The 19,856-nt window shown below is 39.5% G+C and overlaps 1 protein-coding gene across 3 annotated transcripts in view; it reads left to right on the top strand.

The window, feature by feature from the left end:
- GRIA2 (glutamate ionotropic receptor AMPA type subunit 2) overlaps nt 1-19,856 on the top strand; it is a 97,160-nt gene that overhangs the window by 40,946 nt on the left and 36,358 nt on the right. For all 3 annotated transcript variants that reach the window (XM_040971324.1, XM_040971321.1, XM_040971322.1), the window contains 2 exons: nt 8,743-8,982; nt 18,711-18,907. In XM_040971324.1, the coding sequence (XP_040827258.1) occupies nt 8,743-8,982; nt 18,711-18,907 (437 nt within the window). The remainder of the gene's footprint in view (nt 1-8,742; nt 8,983-18,710; nt 18,908-19,856) is intronic.

A 19,856-nucleotide genomic window follows, 5' to 3' on the forward strand; every position in this document is an offset into this window, starting at 1 on the left:
AGCACTTGCAAGGTCTGGAGTTGGCCACTGAGCCATTGTGCTGGGCCCATTTTACTACTTCTTATTCTGAGACTTTTATTCACATGTTTAATTTCCCATTCTTTTTTTTTTTAATTTTACCCTTGATTTTAAATTCATGTGTTTTCAAAATCAATAACATATTCACTATTAATCTTTAGACAAAAAACACTGGGATTTTCATCTGTAAAACAATAGTAATATTTGTTTTATTATCTGATTCTATTATAAGGCCAGAGAGGTACTAGACATATTTTCCAAGGATAAATGTACAGAACTGTCATTAACAGTTAACAATAAATGACCTGTTTTTAATATAGTATTTATTTGAGAGGCAACAGAGAGCAAGTGAACAAGATCCTCCTTCCGCTGATCTCCTCTCTAAATGGCCACAACAGCCAGGGCTGGCTTTAGTTGAAACCAGGAGCCAGAAACTCTATCCAGGTCTCCCGTGGGTACCAGGGATGCAGGTGCTGTAGCCATCACAGGCTGCCTCCCGCACTGTGCGTCCTAAGAGGCTGTTCCGGAAGCAGATAGCGGTGCTTGAACCAGGTGCTCTGGCTTGGAATGCGAGTGTTCAAGACCATGTCTTAAATGCTGTGTTCTCTGCTTTGAGGAAATTGTACATGCCTGCATCCAACATTTTTTTCGGTTATTTTGAAGAAATAGCTAGCCATCTTTCCATTTTTGGTTAAAAATTTGGCTGATGTTGCAGTGATGGCATGGATCACTGATCAGAAAGGGAAATTTCAAAATTGAAACTTGCTAATGTGCGGGTGAGATATTAAAAAGCCCATTTTTCCCCCCTTGGAAAAAGCTGCGGGGAGCAGGCATTGGGTCTCCTGATGGAGATGCTGTGACCGGGATCAAAGGGCCTGGCTTTTCTCCACTGGCTCTTGTGACTTTAGTCCCCTGTTGGTGCAGATTCTGGAAGAGAATGGTGATGATTCAAGTCTTGGAGTACCGGACGTGCTGGTGTGAAACCCGAGAGCAGGGTCCTGCCTCTGATTGCGCCTGCGCAGAAGCCTGGCAGAGGGGAGTTTGGTCTCTTTTTCCGCCTCTTGAAAAATGCTGCATTCGTTTTCACATTTCACAGTTTCTTTGCTGAGCGAGGTGTAAAGTGCCACAAGGCAAATCGGAACTGGGCTGTGACTGATGCTGATAAGCCGGCTGAGACGTGATTTATAATCACATCGGTTTGATTACAAATGCTCCAAAAATGGCTATGGAGATGAATCTAGCTGAATATGAACTTCTTCTCAAAAAATATGACTTTAATATATTCCTCAAATTTTTCTCAGGAAAAAAAAATGTGGACATGAATACATTAGGATATATTAAAAAGGAAAAAAAGGTTAAGATTGCTTTCAGGGTTACCAGCTCAGTGAAAAGCAGGCTGATCCTCTGCCTGTGGTGCCAGCATCCCATATGAGTGCTGGTTCGTGGAGCCTGTGCCCCACTTCTGATCCAGCTCCCTGCTAATTGCCTGTGAAAGCAGTGGAAGACAACCCATGCCCACTCTTTTTTGGAAGATTTATTTATTTTTATTGAGAGGGAGATCTTCCGTCTGCTGATTCACTCCCCAAGCGGCTGCAACAGCTGCAGCTGAGCTGATCTGAAGCCAGGAGCCTGGAGACTTCTTTGAGGTCTCCCACACAGGTACAAGGTTCCAAGGTCTTGGGTCGTTCTTGGAAGCATAGAGCTGGATGGGAAGCGGGGCTACTGGGATTAGAGCTGTCGCCCATAGGGATCCAGGCGGTGCGTTCAAGGCGAGGACTTTAGCCGTTAGGCTACCGCACCAGGCCCCAAAATTTCACTCTTAAGTAGAAATCTTTCAGGTGTTGGATATTGTTTTCTTCTTAATTTGCAAGCAGTAAACATTATCACAGCTTTTACAAAATTAATGGAGGCTAAAATAGCAGCTAATATGTATTTGGTAAAACATAATCCCATAGGCCTGACACATTGGCTCAATTGACTAACCCTCCCCACTTCAAGCTCTGCGGTCTCATATGGATGCTGGTTTGTGTCCTGCCTACTCCACTTCTCATCCGGCTCCCTGCTGGTAGCCTGGAGAAGCAGCAAAGAATGTCCCAAAGCCTTGGGACCCTAAATCTAGGAGATTTAGAAGATGCTCCTGGTTTGGGATTGGTTCAGCACCAGTCATTGCAGTCACTTGGGGAGTGAAGCAGCAGATAAAAGCTCTTTCTTTCTTCTCTCTGTAAATCTTTCTTTCCAATAAAAATAAATAAATCTTTAAATAAAAGAACAATCCTTCAATTTTGCATATTATAATTGCAATCAGATAAAAGAGTAGAGAATTTTTTGAGACATTAAAAACAAGGGTGGCAGTAAATACAGAGAAAAATAGTCCAAAATTATAAACACAAATAGGACAAAATGAAACAAAGAACTCTATTATAAAGAGGAAAGCAAGAAACACTGTGAGAACATGTGAGAACGCTTGACATTCATTCCAGAAAAGATACTTCATGTCTCTCACACATATGTCACACGAGAAAGGGTGTGGGCGATGACAATCTAGCCTCATTTGACTTTTTCTAGAATTTCTTTCTTTGGTGTTCAGTGATCCAGGGCTAAGTTTGAGCTCCATGAGAGCTTGGAGGGCAAGAAGACACGTGAAAGTGGCAGTTTGCCAGAAGCACAGAGCTGGCTGTTGTCACAGTCTGGGTTGGACACCAGGCCTCCGGGCACTCATTCAGCATGGCACAACCTTGAAATCACATCAGGGCACGGGGTTCCCAGAACTTAACACACAGCAGGAGTTAAGAACTTGCAGAGGGTAGAACCATCGGTGTTTACGAGAGGGAAATACGTGCCCAGCGGATAGAGAATGGCTCTTTGCTTTGTGAAATTGCGTCATCTGTAAATGGAGGTAACTTTTCGTTTAAATCTCCAAGACCCGTCATTAAAATCCACAGGAGAGTTGCTGTGTGTAACTGCAGCTCTTCTATAGCCTGCTATCTCAGATGATCAATGAAGCCAGAATAAATGTTATAGATTTTTAAAAGCTGAATATAATATGGTTAACGGCGATAGACTTAAGACATTTCTCCTCACACAGCAAACATAACATGAAGGTCAGGAAGGATAAATGTTTGTTGTGCGAGGAAGAAAAATGTTTTATTACAACTTCACAGTCTTCCACCACTGAGTGGTGATATGGGACCACATTTAATCTTTCTATGAAAAATGGCATCAAAACGTATGCAAAGGAGAAGTAATTTATCACCATAAAGATGTGTGTGTCAGGGCTATAGGGAAAATCATCAGTGGGCCAATTTATACAAAGTGTCGTTGGTATGTGTGCTTATTATTCTTCATGTTTCCTCCGAATCATAAACGTGTTTCATTCAGTCTCTTCCTGCAGAGTGTGCAGGCTAGCCACTGGGTTAGGCCTGGGGAACAGGATGAACAGAGCAGGTGTAGGCTTTTCAAGAACTGGGAGTTTCATGAAAGGTGTCAAATTACCTGCTGCTGAGTGTACATCCATCACGTTCAGAGAGAGAAGGTGTAGACCCAAGTTAGCGAACGTTAAAATGGCTCCACTCATAGAAGAGGCAGTTCACCTCCACTGCATAAATATTTATCTACATTTTCTGAGAACAAAGGAGCTGTAGTTCCACATAAGAAATGAAAGTTGTATTTGAGAGAACGAGATACAGAGAGAATGAGTTCGCATTTGTTGCAAATGGCATATTTATTTGATGATTCCATGGGCACCAGCATTTGTCTTTAGAGTATTTAGTTTAAACTTTAATGTGCTTTTGTAAAGGGCATGGCGTGAGGTCTCAACTGGCTAATGCTCCCACTTCAAACACCAGGATCCTGTATGGGCACCAGTTCATTACTCAGCCACTCCACTTCCATCCTGCTCCCTGCTTGTGGCCTGGGAGGGCAGTCAAGAAAGCTCAAAGCCTTGGGACCATGCACCTACATGGGAGACCTGGGAGAAGCTCCTGGCTCCTGTCTTGGAATTGGTTCAACTCCAACCATTTTGACCATTTGGGAAGTGAACCAGTATATTTGAGATCTTTCATTCTGTCTTTACTTCTCTCTGTATGTCTAGTGAGTCCAGTGAGATAGCTCAATATCTAAATCCTTACTTTGCAAGTGCTGGTATTCCAAATGGGCTCTGGTTTGTATCCCAACTGCTCCACTGCCCATGCAGCTTCCTGCTTGTGGCCTGGGTAAGCAGTGGAGGACAGCCCAGAACCTTTTGACCTGGCACCTTATGGGAGACTGGGAAGATGGTCCTGGCTCGGATTAGCTCAGCTCTGTAGTTGTGGCCATTTGGGGAGTAAACCAGCAGATGGGAGATCTTTCTCTTTGTATCTCCCTCTCTTGGTAAATTTGATCTGCCTTTCCAATAAAAATACATGAATCTTTACAAAAAATACTGCTACTCTAAATTCATGTAATTAGGTACCTAACCTGTCTTGCTTAATGCTGTCTACCTGACACCAGGAATTGTGCACAGTGGATTCTTAAAATGCTTGGTTAATGTGGAATAAATGCAGTAGAAGAAGACACATTTTGGTGGACAGCAGGAACCCGACAAAAAAGATCCATAAATTCATTATTCTAAATCACTGAACCAAAATCATTGAAATAGTTACGGCGTGATGAGCAAAGAGGGAAATTATAGTAAAAATGTAACTTTTCAGTATAAAAATTTCAGTAATTTCTTCTTTTCGTGGAACTAGTGGAACTTATACACAATTAAAAGTTTTATAATGAGAGATAGGGAGGCTGAAATTTTAGAAGCCAACTGTCAAGACTAGGAGAAAAGCTCTAGCTACCCCATTCGTTGCAGCCCTCTCCAAGAGCACAAGCGAATCATAGCGATTCGTCCACCTGTCCATGAAAGCATCCCAGACTGTATCATTAGCAGCGCAAACGAGCGGCGTGATCCAAGAGAAAAAGGCATGTCAGATGCACCATCAGCATTGGGGTTGGCTCTTACCTCCCGTAGTAACAAAAAGTAAAATAATGAGCAAGTTGCTTACAACCAGGAGACCAACATTTCTTCTGTTTGACCTAACGTGTCTTTTACAAGCACTTGCCTTTGCTGTTAAATATTTAATTCAAGGAGAATTCAGTTTGAGTGCCTTTGCAATCGGGATTAAGTTTCAAAGCGAATGCATTCTATGCACTAGAATTATTCTAGAATTAGCAGTGTATGGGTCATAGTGTCAGGGACCAAACTGAAGTCTCCTTCTTCTTTTCCTCCAGAGATGACTGTACAACATGCTGGTATTGTGTAACTCACTTCAAAAGTTGTGCCTGAGTGCCAGCGTTGTGGCACCATTGGTTATGTTACTGTCTGTTACGCGGGCATCCCATAGGGTGCTGATTTGAGTCCTGGTCGCTCTACTTCCTACCCAGCACCTTATTATTGCACCTGGAAAAACAGTGGAAAATGCCTTAGGTATTCGTCCCTGGCACCCTGGTGAGGGACCAATATCGTGTTCTATGCTCCCATATCCAGCATGAGCTGGTTCAGCCGCTGTGGCTTAAAGGGAAGTGCATCAACAGACAAAACTCTCTTACTGTCTGGCTTCCTCCAATCTCTCTCTATCTTTCTATAATTGTTTTTAAAAATAAATTGGTCTTCTTAAAATAAGTAACTCTTTAAAAAAAACATGCTATGTTGATAGCATCAGTAATAGTAAACCTTGCAGTTTACAGGATAGATCTAAAGTTGTTAACGGCTTTAGAGTTTGCAAACACCACTGAAGAATAAGGTAGAGATGAAAATGAAATGACTAATTTCACTTTTAATCATGAAGAAATAATTTCAAAGAACTGCAACTGATTTCCTTGGGCAGCGTGACAAAAGACTCCAGTATCCATAATAAGTGTTCAAAACCTTTAGTGGAAATATATGCCATAACAAAGTTACAAAGATATTTCAAAATTATCTATGCCTAAATACACTGTATTTTTAATTTGGTTTTGCATGAACTTTTTGATGTATCCTTTTTTGGTAAGGAGTAGTGATATTAGTTTGCAGTGTTGGGGATTTGAGGCTAGGTGTTAAAATGAATGCACTGATTCTAGTGTTGTGGTTCAGGTTAAGCTGCTGTCTGCAATCCTTGCATTTCAGCAGCCTGGGACTTTCTAGGCTGCTCCACTTCCAATCCAGCCCCCAGTTAATATCCTTAGGGATGCAGCAAAGATGGCCCCAAGGGCTTGGGTGTCTGCTACCAACATGGAAGGCCTGGATCCTTGCTTCTGTATGAACCAGTCTTGACCACTTTGTCCACTTTGAAGATGAACTGCAAATAAGATTCTCTCTCTCTGTATTTTTTTCTTTTTCTTTCTTTCTTTCTTCCTTTCATAAATAAATACTTAACAAGTAAAATACAGAAGAATGGCAGCCAGTTTTTCATTTTTAGATAGTCACTGCCAACTGTGTTAATTGTCTTAGCTTAAGGCAGCATTCTGATTGTTAATGTGGTTGTTAATCTCAGTGACAACCTACTTAAAGACAGAACAAGTAAATAAACATGGAGAAATGAGATATGTTGACCAAATGGTTACTAATTGCATGCATAGTAAGGGAACCTTAAGAGACAAATGCATTAAAAAATTGAGGATTCATACAAACAATTGAATGTATGCCACAAAATGCTAAAAAAAAAAAAAAAAGATGGGACATTGAGAAGGACCAAAGATTATCCAGAAAGCTGATGTGGTAAAAGTCTGCTCATTAGCAAATGAGCTGAACTTCCTTGGAGGAAGTGATGGGAGAATTGCCGTGTTAGGTGAATTGCACTTTCTTGGGATGTTTTGTACAGCTTGTGCCTGTTGGGCTTCAGCCAGCATTTCCAGATGGCTGCGATAAGCATGGAAGTCCCTTGACAGCTCACTCCAGAACCTAAGACAAATGGGAGGCGAAAGGGATGGCTCCTGATCATGAGTGCCCACGTAGCCAAGCAGTGGCACATTTTATCAAGCATTCTGCTTTTTCGCTGGCTGCTACTTCCATCATAGAAGCCATTTCAGTTAAGATGAGAAGAGGTTTTGCTCATAAATTACATGGCGTGATGTTCCTAGAGCGTCTGGATGACATGCCGGTGCTTTACAGGAAATGAAATCAAATGGACTCAGAGAAAATTTTATAGCAATTCTCCCTTTTAATATGTCACAGGGAATCATCAATTCAGGATCTAAGCCTTAACAAAAACTTGAGCAAATTTAAAATTTAAGATCTGTATGTCAGTACACATATGTCATTGTACAAAGTAAAAAAATCACCCTACAGTTTGCCTAGAAGCATTTTAACAATGAAAGTTTTTCATATCTATGAATTATTGATAGAGGGTTTTGACATATTAAAGATTATTTTCAAATTCTACACCCAGAGCAGAGCAAAAATATATGAACAAGAATAAAAAACAGGTAGTCTCATCTTTGCTTTATGTTTAGATAAAATAAATGTAAACATACATTCAATTGCTGAGAAATGGCAGTCTGGTTTGCAAAAGACTGGTGATAAAAAATGATTCCAACAAACAGGTTATATTGATAAGGCGCAAAAAGCTGCTTCGGTTAGAACTGAATATCAGGAATAGTTAAAAGGAAATGGAAATCCTTTTTACATGATGATCACTCAAATAAATAGGGTCTTGCTATCTTTTCACTTCATATTATAAACAATTACTAAAAGTGATAGCCTATTAGAGATTCTCTAGATTGGCTAATAGACTTTACACATATTTTAGCAGTAGTCCAATTAATCAAAAACAATGCAAGTTTTTGACAAGGCATCTATTTTGTTAAGGAAATTAGATCATATTAGTCTAATTCTTCAAACAGGGTTGATTGATTAAGAATGGCATTATGCTCCGTGTTGCTGGATTGTGTTACTGGACACTTGCTTTGCATTCTGGGATGGAGAAACATCCATTACTATTTTTTTTTATTCAAAGCCATGTGGTAGCCCTGAAATGCTGGTCCTAGGGCTATCTTGAAGGCGGTTTCTTTAGAGTCCTTTGGGGAATTAGTCTTAAAATTATTATTCAAAGAGGTATCGAAAGATCTGCTTCAGAAAATCATTTTGATCGTATCACGGAGAATTGAATGAAAGGGATACAATGGAAACAGAGGGCAGTCGGATATCTAGTTCACTAATCCAGATGAAAAAAAGCAAAACAAAACAAAAACATATTGTCTGAGTTTGAATTGAAGGAAGCAAGAACACCAGTTTGTGTCCTAGTTTATTAACTCATGATTTCTTTTGCACATTTTTCTGTGTCTTTCCTAAAATATGTTTCGGACATGTGTCAAACCATAATCCGTATGTGATAGCCAGAACTATTCTCCTTTTTGACATTAAAGTTTCTTGTTGAGATGATATAATTTTTCGGTAACCATTTTAAGGCATGCAAAGCATTAGCATTTAGTACATTGACAGTGTTGCCCAACCACCACTTTTACTATCTCCAGAGCATTTTCATCATCTTTTAAAGGGAAGAGTTTTATGCCTGATGATTTAAAAAGAAATGGAAATCCTTTTTGAAGGATGATCAGTTTGACCTCCTCGGAAAGAATGTTAAGATGTACTTGTAAATTTTGGTGACCATTATGCACCATCTATTAATGATTTTGAACTTCTATAAAGAGATGGTTTCAAGCAAATCCTTGTGACTATATGCTAACCATAATAACTTATTCCTCCTGTGTTTTCTATTCTAGTCTGCTCTCAGTTTTCAAGAGGAGTCTATGCTATTTTTGGATTTTATGACAAGAAGTCTGTAAACACCATCACATCATTTTGTGGAACTCTCCACGTCTCCTTCATCACTCCCAGCTTCCCCACAGATGGTACCCATCCATTTGTCATTCAGATGAGACCTGACATGAAAGGGGCACTCCTCAGCTTGATTGAGTACTACCAGTGGGACAAGTTCGCCTACCTCTATGACAGTGACAGAGGTAAGTGCCATTGGTCGGTTCCTTTGTACTCTGTCAAATTCAACACCTGACTGTGACACCTCGAGGTGAGGTTGTGAAGATATAAACTTGTGTGAAAGCTTACAGAGCTCTTGGCTTGATGTTGATGTGTAAATGAACAACGCAGTTTGTAAACTGGGAAACACATGTAGGGTAAAACAATAAAAACCTCGGGCTTACAGACAGACCATATAATCCAACATCCAAATTCTGAGCTGTAAGATGAAAGGCAGTTTCTGACATTGGCAGCTGAAGCCTGAAGAAGACTCTTCCTAGTGATAACCAATGAAGTGGTATAAATAAAAATTTAAATCGTTATATAGATAAGAAACTTTATTATGACTTAGGCATAGCTATTACATTACTGGCTCCTCAGCTGTCTTATCACCTTCATTATTAATGTGGCTTTGAAGTAAAGTCTGACTCCCCATTACTGAAAGGATTTACTGGTGACCCCCCAACGTGTGACACAGCTTGGACATGGATCTCAGACCTGACCTTTGCTCTTCACACAATGTCTCATTGGCTTCTGATGAGATGCCAGATCTTGACTTATTATACTAAAGTTTATGGGGAATGAGGATGTTTGATTTACATGTGATCGAATCTCAGATGATCTCAACCATTCTTGTATTCCTGGTTGATATCCCATCAACTGTATGAGGCTTTCTGTGTGTTTGTATGTGTTTCTTTAGAGAGAAACTGCATTGTCCAAGTCAAAAGGGTTGAGCAGCACTAGTGTCAGAGGACCCGAGTGCCATCCCGTACCTCCTGAACAATCTGCTTCTGGAATATTTAAAGGCTTAAATGGAAACTGAAAGCCTGCTTCCACCAAGATGGGCATCTTGTTAACCTGCAAAGGCAGACAAGCAGAGAGCTGGCCATCTGTCAATTGACCACTTGTGTGGGGTTGCTGGAGCAACCCTGAGTCAGGCAAGCTTGAGCCTGGGTGTCTAATTCTTGGCCCTGTCCTTCCAGCTTGAGGACGAGAGCACTGAGTGGAAAAGCCAGTCAGCACTATGCCAGCTGAGAAAAAAAAAGTGCTGCATCACCAACTTCCCTTCCTGCTTGGAGATTGGATGGGTTTTTTTTTTTTTATGCCCATCAGGAATGAAAAAAATAAGATGGAGAACCATTTAGGCTGAATAGGAATTTCAATGTGCTGGATGAATCCTGACACATATTTCTTATTAGTGTATGGAACGGTTTATAAATCTGGGCATATCAAATGGCTTTTGGTTTTTCTTCTTGCCCTCTGATAGCCCCTTTAGTACTCTGGCTTATTAAAGGCAGTCTGAGAACTGGACATTCAGGTCATTGCTGAAGACCCAGTTTAGTATTTCTACGTTGCACTCAGGGATACCTGGGTTCCACGGTCACCTCCGGGTTAGAAGTAGACTGGGGCTACACTTCAGTGACTTCTTGTTTCAAAAGGTACTCAAATCTTGGAGATTTATTAACACCTGGCCCACACTTCCATCTTGTTGATGCAATTTCTACTTCTCAAATATATTTTATACCTAGATTATTTTAAATTGCCACCTTGGAACAAACCACCATCCCATGTCACATGTGTTATCTTTTCAATTCCACACTTGTTTCTCCTCTAGTCACTTTCCATGAAGTATCCAAAATTACTAAATTGTTTTTGTTAAATCTTTCCTTGCTTAATATGCCTCAAATAATCTATTCAGTATATTCTGCTTATTCACTCACTAAAAGTCAACATATTTCATTTGATCTTTTCACTTTGCTCAAAGGATCAAATTGTTGACCTCAAATATCTGCTCGTATCTCTAATTCTTAGTCATACTAGATTGCCAAGGTTATAACCTTATTTCCTCAGGGATTTCTGTCGTATGGTTGTTCTCTCAAAGCAATATCTTCCCCTCAAGACTCTGTAACAAACAATGATATTCTTTCTGTCATTCAAGAATTGCTCAGGAGAAGATCTGGGTAGGTGCAGTACGTTAAGCTGCTGCCTGTGACACCAGCATCCTTTGAGACTGTGGGTTTGAGTGTTGGCTGATCTGCTTCCCATTCAGCTCCCTGTTAACGTTCCTGGGAAGGCAGTGGTCCTGCCACTCATGTGGGAAATCCAGATGGAGTTCCTGGCTCCTGGCTTTGGCCTGTCCCAGACTTCACCTTTTGGACAGCGAACAGGCTGATGGATGATTCATTCTCATTCTCTCTCTCTCTCTCTCTCTCCCTCTCCCCCTCCCTCGCTCCCTCTCCTCTTTTTGTATAAATAACCTAATTCATACGTTTTTAAGAGCTGCTTACCAAGGGGCAGACAGATAATGGCTAGGCACCTGCCTCCAATAGCGAAGTGCAAGTGCGTCAGCCCCAGCGCTGTTCCCGGTTCCTGCTTCCTAATGCAGTCGCCTGCACAGGGAGAAGGTCCCTGCCCTCCTTATGGGAGACAGGGATAGAGTTCCTAGCGCCAGCTTTGGCTGACCCCGCTTCACACACTGCAGGCACTGAGTAAGCCAACGGGTGGGACATCTGTGTCTCCCCCTTTCTCCCTTCCTGCTTTTCAAAATGAGGAAGTAAACGTTTAAAAAGAGCTGTTCGTTTAGTTCCTGCTACGTTTCCAGTGCTGCTGCTTTATATGGCCAAGCTAAGCACTATGTTTCTGGTTTTTGTTGTTGTTGTTGTTTTTAATTTTAGATGTAGTTACAACATCTAGGAAGATGGTATGCTCAAGCAGTGCTTAGGCCACTGGTTGGTCCATTTATAACTGATATTTGCTGTTCTGAAGCGGGTTTGAGATTCAGTAAGCATCAGTATTAATCAATAAATGAGTTAAACATCTGTGTATTCCAGTGTGAGACATGACAAGTTGGGTTTTGCTTACTAAATTAGAGGATCACAAAATGAATTCTCTCGTTTGTTTCACCAGGTTAAAGATGGACACTTTGAAGTAGGACCATACTGTCACGCTTCCTATTTCTTCCTCCAGTTCAAACTGAAAAAGTCTCATGTAGAAAGTACACTGCTCAGAGAGCCAGGCTTTGTGGAATTATGTTTTTGTGGTGAAGGTGGATGAAAAGAATCTGGGACATTTTTAAGTGTTTTCCTTAATACTTCAGAGATATTAAGTGAAACTGGAGTGATGAGATAATTTTCAGTTATTCAATTATAGAAATTGATTTAAGTTAAGTGCCTCTGTTGAAAGAATGCTTGGGTGGAAAGTAATTGTATATTAAAGCGAAACTGACCTACGGAGACATTTGCAAGGTGTTGTCAAGGAGCTGCTGAAAGTGAAGGATATGACACAGGTCTTTCAATTGCAACTCTCTTTGGAGATGAATGCAAATGACCTTTGTGTAACGCTGCGTTTGGCTTATGCAAACATGATTTTTAATATTTGATTTTGTTCCTAATGGCAATTTTTTTCACAGCTTTGTCATCATTTTACACTTTTAAAAATGCCCATGCCGTCCCTTCATACTGTGAATATCTACCTTGGGTTCTTCAACCATTTTCCCTTCATGATTGAAAGAGGCATGGGCTCACTTTTGTGTCACGTGACTTGGACAAAGCACCCAAAGGTGCTTTGACCCGGGTTAACTGCATCTTCGTCTGTTAACTTGCGTCTCTATGTAACCTGATTCCAAGCTGTTGTTGTGACTCTGCATCCTTGATTCCGTGCATGGCTGTGCACACTCCAGATCAGGTAAACAGGCTGCTGATTGTTAACGTCTACGTGAATTTTAGAAAACATAGCCCCCTACATGGGATGGCCCCCAACACTCCGGTGAGTATGAATCAAATGGCAAGGTCTTGAGAGTGTTCCCTGCTGTCCTTATGTAAGACCGCAATGAAATCACACCCCTGGCCACACAGTCCCCTTTCTTTCCAAATACAGAGAAACAAGAGAGGATATCCCGGTGGCAATGCAGGAAGGTTCAGATTTTCCCTGAGCATGCATAGAAATATCGTGGGCCCAACGCGGTAGCCTAGTGGCGAAAGTCCTCGCCTTGCATGCGCCAGGATACCATATGGGCACTGGTTCTAATCCCGGCAGTAGGAAAGCTTCTTAAGCTTCTTGAGGTTACCTATGTTGACACATTTAATGTTATAGCTATCTTTAGATACGTACACAGTCAATATGAATCAAGACAATCAGAATGTGTCAATAAGGAAAGTAACACATTTCTATAAACAGTAGATGAAAACAAAACAAATTATTACACTGTGCATCTTGATCTTCATTTCAAACATTATCTGAACCAAATATTTTGGTTTCAATTGCAATACAATGTCACAAATAAAGCAAAAATGCTTATAAATTATGAATTTCTTTTCTGATGTTCCTGAGAAAGCTGCCGAGGGAAATGTATGTTAATCCAATCTCGTCTAAGAATGCTGCCATGATTTAGTGATCATAAATTTTAATTTCCGTGCCTGAAAGGATGAATAAGGGCAATGAATTTTAAATGGGACAAAGAAAATATTTTTAAGAAGAAAGACATGACCAGAATGAAACGTGTCTCTTGGCGATAATCATTTGTAACGTCACCCTCTGATGTGCAAACGGAGACATTTAGGAAGATGGCTTTTCCATATTATTTCACAGCGTTTTAATCATTAGGTCAAGTTGAGATTATTACTGCTGGCACCACTTCGGAAGGAATCGAGATAAATTGATAACGTACAGACGGCTTACCGTTACAGCCAGCTGCCAACAAGAGGCACAACACATAATGCAATTTGCTAATATTTAACTGGGCTATTTTTTATCTTAGTCAGATATCTGAGAATTCAGTGCAACTGAAAACCTAACTTTAGGCTAATATAATATTTTGAGGGCTTTCTCAGCGTTTGGCGAAATTTTAATAATCACAGCTCTACACAGTTGTAATATAGATCTCTAACAAGGCAATAATATTAAGATTTGTTAAGATTTTTTTGAAAAACAGAATATATTTTGACAATTTTTAAGGTCTGTTGGCTATCTGATTCATTTCGAGTTATCATGTTCGATTAACTTGTACTGCTTACATCGTATGGTGGTCTAACTTTGCCAATAGGAATTTAGCTTTATATAAAAAGAAAAAAGAAGATTCAGCCTTTTGTTCTTCCTTGGAGTAAATTGGCTCATATTGTGCCATAAATAAGACACTTAAATAATTCTAGAAAAATCCCAAGAATGGGTGTCCAATCAATAGTATACATTTAACTTTCTTGTTCTAATAAAATGTTGGAGTCAAGAAACAAAGGTAGCTACACTTAGTTCATATCTGAAATAAGAATGCACTATTTTATAATACTCACATATTTCATAATGAAAGAGAAATGTCCAATGTGAATGCTTGTGAATACCAACTGCTTTAAAATTGAGAATCATATTGCACAAACTTGCTAATATACTCCATATGTTTAAAAGAGAAAACAGCATTAAAAGACTCTTAAAAATTAAATCCTTCCATTTGACGTATTACTCTTTCAGTGCTTACATTCTTGATTTTTTTAAAGAAAAACACAATGTATTTCAACTATATTAATTCCAAGCAACAGCTAATTTCTATTTTTAAATGAATAACTATTGGGCCCGGAGCTGTGGCCTAGTGGCTACAGTCCTTACCTTGAATGCACCAGGATTCCATATGGGCGCCGGTTCTAATCTCAGCAGCTCCACTTACCATCCAGCTCCCTGCTTGTGGCCTGGGAAAGCAGTCGAGGACGGTCCAAAGCTTTGGGATGTTGCACCCATGTGGGAGATCCGGAAGAGCTCCTGGCTCCTGGCTTCAGATTGGCGCAGCACCAGCCATTGCAGTCACTTGGGAAGTGAATCATCGGACGGAAGATCTTCCTCTCTGTCTTTCCTCCTTTATGGGTATCTGACTTTGCAATTAAAAAAAAAACAATAAACAAACAAATGAGTGTGAATATCAGAAGTCTTTGTTCTGAGTTATTTGGGTACATGGAATTCTCTCATCTGGAAATTTGAATATCCTGATTTATTAATAAACATGCTGCAATCGAATATTTACAACTTACTTATTACTCTAAATAAACCAATAACCTTATATAGAACTGTTTATATTCTGTATTGAGGGGTGAATGCTGATAAAGACACTTCGTCCTGCTGTTTATGCAAGGGAACTAACGAGTCCTAAGTTACACTTCCTCCCTGTTTGAGAAACCAGCACCAAGAGGACACAAACACAAAACTGACCTGTAAATTTATGATTGTGACATACTGACTTTTAGATTTTAAATGCCCTGCTTATTACCAAGCAAGCAGCACTTAGTACTGGAATCAGCAACTGCAGTACTTTTAGTTGAGAGAAATGGAGAAACCACATTGAATGAGAGTCTTAGCAGATGAGTAACTCTTGATGAAAATATAGAACCACAGAACATGGAGGACCAAGAACAGGGTGGCAGTCTCTTCAAGTTGCAAGCCAGATCACGTCACGGATTGCCAGTTACCTCTGGGTGTCCTTAAGGAGTAATTTAATATTGTTCAGTGTCTTCTGACTAAACTAAATATGTCAAGTCCAATATGGCACTGCTTGAGCAGTTTACTTCTTAATAAATCGATATAATCTTTGCTGGACTCAATAGGTTACAAACTATTAATCCTGAGATTTGTAACAGTGAAGAAAATGCCCTGACTGTAGTTTATTTTTGACACATGGAATGAATGAGTTTCAGTGTCAGTCATTTTCTAAATTCATTCTTATTGATTTTACTCATCATTTCCATATTTTTTGACAAGGTGCACTGCTAACATCTTTTAGCATTAGAATAAACTATTCATGAAATCCATTTACAAATTGCCATGTAGCATTAGAATTTTCTGCAATATGTGAATATTCCAAAAGCAACGCAAAAATATCAAGAGCATTTTCACTTGAAATTTTTAGTATGTGGTGAAACCTACAAGTACATACAGGAAAAATGAAATAAAGCATTGCTGATAATAAAAGTCTTACCTTCAATTAATATATGATACTAAAGGGATAGCACGTACAGCATCATTCATAGATGTAACATATCTTTAAGAAAGTGACCAGCAGAAGTTGCAAAATGATTGGAATGTGGAAAGTAGTGCCTAAAGAAGAGAATTAGAAATGTAGCTCTATTTTTTTCTCATTCTTGGAGTGAAAGTTGGCTAGCCTTAACACTGTATCCAAGTACATGGCCAGTCACTGAAATGACCATGATGGACAGCTATGTGTGCTCCGTATCTTCTGGTAGTGAAAACCAGGAAGAGGATTTGAATTCTAGCATGGAAGGATTAATTACCTGTGCTCAATGGAAGTCATCCAGCCATCTCTGATTTCTTTTTTTTAATTTTACTGAAAAAATTCAGCAGAAATAGAAAAATTGTACATCTTTCAAGGTGATGTTTTCGTGTGTGTGTATATCCTCTGACTTGAATCAGGGTCAATGTATTTTTTTTTCAGTTCCTAACCTATGTTTGCAATGAAAATACCTCAAAATTGTGTTTTTCAGCTGCTTTGTGAGAGAAATAAATCTTTAATGTTATCACCCTCCTGTTCAGTAGAAATCCAAACATCTTGTTTCTCTCTAGCTTTAACCTAGTGTCTGCCAATCAAACATTTCCAACTTTTATTACTAACAAAATGCCAATGGCGTGTAGTCTGTTTAAACTGTCCTTTGTAAAACTCATGTTTATATTTTTTATTCCAAGACTAGATACAGGAGACCAATTTTGTTATTGCATGTATCTTTGATCTGTCTATTTTTGTAACCTGACGTTCAAAGTATGGTTTGATTTTCCATTTTGAAATAAAATTAAAATAGCTTAATATTTATCATGGACTTTTAAAATAACAAAGTAGGGACAAATATTGTGGCATAATAAAAAAAATGCTGCCTGCAACATATCCTATAAGGATGCAAGTTCAAGTCCCAGATGCTCCATTTCCAAACTAGCTCACTGCTACTGTTCCTGGGAAAGCAGAGGATGGCCCGTCTGCTTGGATCCCTGCTCTTCAGGTAGACGACCCAGAAGAAGCTCCAGGCCTCTGCTTTACTCCTGGTCCAGTCCTGGGCATCGCTCGTTCTTGCAGTTATTTAGAAATAAATCTCTCACATCAGGTAGATTCATCTGTGACCATTTCAGTGGTAATTTCTAAAAATGATTCTCATAACCGTAATAACATTATACCTGGACGATTATTTATTATTATCACCATATAGTTTCCACTATTTCTTCAAAGTCTAATATGTCATATATTGGATAAATTATTTTTCTTTCTTGTCTTTTGGAATGTTGTTTCCTGTGGTAGCAATTTGGTTATTGTAACTCTATGTTGCTGTACATTCTCTAGCAATTATTTGCTCAGTTTAGATCTTGGACTCGGGATTACACTGTTGGCACAAATAATGAATAAAGTTTCCTGACTATAATCATTTGGAGATGAATGATCTCTGCTGCCCCCCTTTTCATGTTGTGATCTAAAGTTGATAATTTTCGCCTTTATTCATTATTTCACTAGATGTTACAAAATGATAATGAATTGTAAGGTTGTTTTAGAATATGAATTTAAAATATGTACCTCATATCATCTTTTAGCTGGAGTTTCCAGAGTTTAACTTATTGGGACTTTGAGTATAATGCATCTAGTACAGACCCGGAAATGCTTGCTTCATTTTTTATAAGTTTTCAAAATGATTAATTAATTTCCTGAAATTCTCAAATGCAAAGAAAAAAAGAAAAGCAGGGAGGTAGAAGGAGGGAAGAGGGGTTTGATGCATTAGCCTTGTGACTAAAGTCCTTGCCTTACTGTATGGGCTGCGAGGATCCCATGTGGGTGCTGGTTCATGCTCCACTTGCCGTCCACCTCTCTTGTGGCCTGAGAAAGCAGTCAATCATGACCCAAGGCCTTGAGACCCTTCACCTGCATGGGAGATCCACAACAAGCTCCTGGCTCCTGGCTTCTGGCTCTGCTGTCTGCTGTGGCCACTTGAGGAGTGAACCAGTGAACAGAAGATCTTTCTCTCTGTATATCTGGCTTTCCAATAAATAAATAATAAATAAATCTTTAAAAAAGAAAGGAATAAAAGGAAAGGGTGGGGAGAGGACTCTCCTATCTCTAGTTCACTTTCCAAATGCTTGCAACAACCACATAGGAGCCAGGCCGTGACTGAGAGCTGGCGAGAGATGATGTGAATTACAAGCTTAAGTACTGTTTGCCAAATACTAAATGGCAATTATGACTTCTCAGTGGAGCTCACCAAAAACGAGCTCTTCTTGAGAATTCTGTTATTATCTTTTCCATTGTCTAAGAGTAAGGGGTGTGTGTGACATCCCTGCTTCCTCTTAAATCACACGTGTTATAGGTGTTAAGCCTTAGTCAGACCCCAAAGGACAGCTGAGTTGAAAGAAATAAGTATATATTTTTTCATGGAAACAATGAATTGTAGCATTTAAATGAGGAGTTTTTGAAATAAAGTGGACATAACTCGAGGTTGAGAAAGCTCCTCCCCGTAACTTCCTTTACAGCATCATCGTTCTCTTAGTTATCCTAAGGTTTAAGCCTTTGGTTAATAACCAACTGGCCCATCTTTAAAGAGATTTTCTTCAAATTGGTTGCTGTGTCATTGAACACAACAACTGCTGCACAAAGCACGTCCTTCTTCAAAATACACGAGCCGGCGATTCTCACAACACAATTCCGAGCGATTCAGGCCTCTTTATCGGTAATCGCTTTTTTTGGCCTCCCTAGGCTTGTCAACTCTGCAAGCTGTGCTGGATTCTGCTGCTGAAAAGAAATGGCAAGTGACTGCTATCAATGTGGGAAACATTAACAACGACAAGAAAGATGAGACCTACCGATCGCTGTTCCAAGATCTGGAGTTAAAAAAAGAACGGCGTGTAATCCTGGACTGTGAACGGGATAAAGTGAACGACATTGTAGACCAGGTTCGCTATGCTCTATTTTCTAATGGCACCAAATATAGTATGTGTGCAGCGTCAGCATTTGCCAAGAGCAGTTGTGTAAGGTGCTGGAACAGCACTTTGGATATTACGATTTGTGGAGGATGCATAAAAGCTCATCAATTAAATTATACCTGGCTTTGGTTAGCAATGGCAGACAGCTGTCGGTTACGCTGACATAGTGTCGAATCATTCAGCGCATTCAATATGCCATTCTTTGCACACATACTGAATGCTTCAATGTTTGTACAACAAGTATGTTTGGTATTTGAATTGGAAATTTTAAATTTAATCCTGTTTAACTGTTTAAAGATAAAGAAATAGACATCTATCAAGTCATAATAAGTCCGAGTTCTAAGGCAAACTGAATAATTCATGGGCATTTTTGGACTCGTGAGTAGTTATCAAGTTTCATTGCATGCATGCTGTTGTCCAGATGGGTCTGTAGGACTCCAGAACATGTGTATATTTATTTTTGAAAGTTTTTTTTTCAAGTACCACTATAAAAGCAAACTAATGTGTGGAACTTAAATGTGTAGGAATGACACATTCAAACTACGTGCACTATTGGAAACCATAGTTAACAAGGTGTTAACAAGGCACCCTGACTTGCCCAGTAAGATCTGCATATTACCTTGCCAAGAGAGGAGCAGTTGTGTCTGCACTAGTAGTATCTATGCTTGATGGTCCTAGTTCCTTGAACTAAATCGGAATGGAAGGAAACTAAACAAACAGCAGGGCAAGCATTTCTTCGTCTGACTAGGCATTAACTGACTCATGAATTAGTACAGCATTAAATATTCTGCCAAAATAAATGTTTATGAAGTCCTAGTTGAAATGCATTTATGAGAAAGAAATAAATGTTGTATGCTTGAGAGCTGAATAGTATCAGTCAAGATTGTTGATTCTAGTTTCAGGAGATGGATTTAGGATT

This window comes from Ochotona curzoniae, unplaced genomic scaffold (genome assembly GCF_017591425.1).
Source record: "Ochotona curzoniae isolate NIBS_2020 unplaced genomic scaffold, NIBS_Ocur_1.0 contig_21, whole genome shotgun sequence".
NCBI classification, from domain to species: domain Eukaryota; kingdom Metazoa; phylum Chordata; class Mammalia; order Lagomorpha; family Ochotonidae; genus Ochotona; species Ochotona curzoniae.